This window comes from Cebus imitator, unplaced genomic scaffold (assembly GCF_001604975.1).
Source record: "Cebus imitator isolate Cc_AM_T3 unplaced genomic scaffold, Cebus_imitator-1.0 Scaffold123, whole genome shotgun sequence".
In the NCBI taxonomy this organism is placed as follows: domain Eukaryota; kingdom Metazoa; phylum Chordata; class Mammalia; order Primates; family Cebidae; genus Cebus; species Cebus imitator.
Genome location: NW_016107438.1, coordinates 3,575,797 through 3,578,291, shown reverse-complemented (window position 1 = coordinate 3,578,291; position 2,495 = coordinate 3,575,797). Strand labels below are relative to the sequence as shown.

General features: G+C 54.1%; 1 protein-coding gene across 1 annotated transcript in view; it reads left to right on the top strand.

Moving 5' to 3' along the window:
• Positions 1 to 642: 642 nt before the first annotated feature.
• The window catches only part of LRRC59 (leucine rich repeat containing 59), a 16,334-nt gene continuing 14,481 nt past the window's right edge, over positions 643 to 2,495 (top strand). The window contains exon 1 of the mRNA XM_017540126.2: positions 643 to 1,004. Within this exon, the coding sequence (XP_017395615.1) occupies positions 900 to 1,004 (105 nt within the window). The 5' untranslated portion in view covers positions 643 to 899. The remainder of the gene's footprint in view (positions 1,005 to 2,495) is intronic.

Below are 2,495 nucleotides of genomic sequence, written 5' to 3'. Positions count from 1 at the left end.
CATTCACAGTGTTGCCTGAAGAACTGAAGAATTAGCTAGGCAGGGAAGGTGAGTGGGGGAAGGCAGGGCCATCGCAGGGGAGGGCCAGACGTGGGAGCCGCCTCCCGGAAATCTACACAGCACCCAGGCCACACAGGGCCTGGAGCTTGTGAGGAAGCTGCGGAAGCAGGCAGGACCCAGCCTCAAAAGGAAAGTGGTTCGGATTCCAGAGGCAGCTGGAAGTTTGAAGGGTTTTACGCAGAGGAGAGACTTGGCCAGATTTTTAGAAAGACCGCCGGGGAGCTGGGTGAAAGTGGGTGGAAGGACAGAGACAAGCGCTGAGGCAGTGAGTGGGGAGGATCCCAATGACGGTTATTCGGGGGTTAAGTAAAGGGCAGGAAGCAATTTTAGAGGACACCTAGTTTCTGCTCCTAATCAGGGGTGCTGGGGTGATCTGATGAGGTCAGTTTTGGATGCCAACTCAAACCTAATCCGTGCCCTTTTGCCTCTGGCGCTGCCAGCGATGACGCCCGCGGGTCACCGGGGAACTGAGCACGCAGCCTCCAACCCCACCCCTCCGGCGGCGGCGACGTGCAGTGCACCACCCTGGACACCAGGGGACGTTCCCGCACAGGCTCGGGGCGCTCTGGCCCAGCCCATCTCAGTGGTCGCGGAAGGTGACGTGGACACGGAAGTGGTCGTCGTCGCGGCACCGGTGGGAGCCAGGCGCGGGGCTCGGAGTGCGGTCGGCGGGCGGACAGGTGGAGGTGGTCTCCCGGAGGCGGTCCCGCACCGGCGGCGACGGAGGGCTCAGGCGTTGTCGTTTGGGTGGGGGCCAGCTGAACTGACAAGCGGCATTTCAGCTCCTTTCCCCTGCCAATCGGAACCCCGGAGCCGGGGCCCGCTCAGCCAGCATCACCATGACCAAGGCTGGTAGCAAGGGCGGGAACCTCCGCGACAAGCTGGACGGTAACGAACTGGACCTGAGCCTCAGCGACCTGAATGAAGTCCCGGTGAAGGAACTGGTTAGTATCGTCCCGCGAGGCCTAGGCGCCCACCTTCGCCAAGCGCTGGCCCCTCTGTGGGCCGCCCACTTTCCCAAGCATCAGTTTCCTCTTCTTTAAAAAGAAGCGGGGTGGTGGGACTAAGTCCCCTGGGAGGCCGTGTCCAGCCCAAGGTTCTTCCCAGGATGTACACGTGTCACTTTGGCGCAGTTCCAGAGGATAGGGAAGATCTGCTTCTCTGGCCCTAGGCTTTTTACAGGCCAAGAAGCGAATCTGTCACCTTTTGGGGGCTTTCACAGCGCCCAACTCATGCCCGACCCAGAGTAGGAGCCCACGGAGCAGTTACTGGATAGATTCAAGAATGAATGAGTGACTCGTTCGGAGAGAGTAGGCCTCCTGGTAGACATGGGTGTGGCCCAGAACCTGGCTTTTCTAGGAAGCTGGCAGCTCCAGCTGGCTGCCCAATCCCTGAGGCTGCCTACCTCGAAGAAAGTGAACTCTCCCTGCTTGGCTGGTAAAGTCTCATCCCAATTCCGCTGAAACTGGTGGGAGTCCCCATCGCTCCCCTCCCACATCCTTCTCCTGTAAACTGAGGCTTAAGGCCCCAGGGAGATTAGGCATCTAGTTTTGTCAACGTGGAGCTAGTTCCCACATCCCTGCTTTTCCTACTCCCACCAACGCCCTGCTAGCCTCTCTTTGGGTGACCCACACTTTGCTTTTTGCCGTTGATAAATTACATTTGCCTTGGGCGCTGGGCCCAGTCTTTCTTCCACTGTGGACTGGTATTATGGTGGTTAGAACCGGGTTCCCAGCCCCCCCCATCTCCATTGCTTAATAGCTAAGTGCCCTTGGCAAGCGAGTTAGCCTTTATACCTAGATCTCCTCATTTATACAATGGTAATAATAGTTTCTATCTCATGCTTATTGTGAGATTAAATACCATTGTAATGAAAAATGCTCGGAAGGTAGCAAATACTGATACTTGTAGCTGTTATTGTGTTGTTTTTCCCACTGTAGTATTCAAAACTTTTGTAGGTGGTCACACTTGACTCTTAGGACTTTGTGACAGAAAGTGCAGGTTGCCAGAGGACCCTTAATTGAATATTTGCCTCCTTTTCTGCCCCAGGAAGATGCCCATCCTTATTTCACCCAGCCCTAGGCCTGCTCTCTGAAACTATTTACTCCAGGCATCTGAGCAGTGCAGCATTAACCTCAGGGAGAAAGTTTTGCTGAGCCTGTCAAGCCTGGACACGATGGGAAAATAAAGATGGCCTTGTTTTTTTAACTTCGTTATTCACTCCGCTACTTACTTGATCAGTCAGGATTCAGGGAACATTATGGGTATTGAGTACCTGCTCTTAGGAAGGCCCTGAACTGGGGAATATGGAAATTGAGAAGCTTTATTAGACACATTCCGTGCCCTGAAACCTGATAAGAGGGACACAGGGTAATATTTATTTTTAAAATGCTAGGAATAATGTCTAAGAATCTAAATTTTGCTTTTCTTTCTTT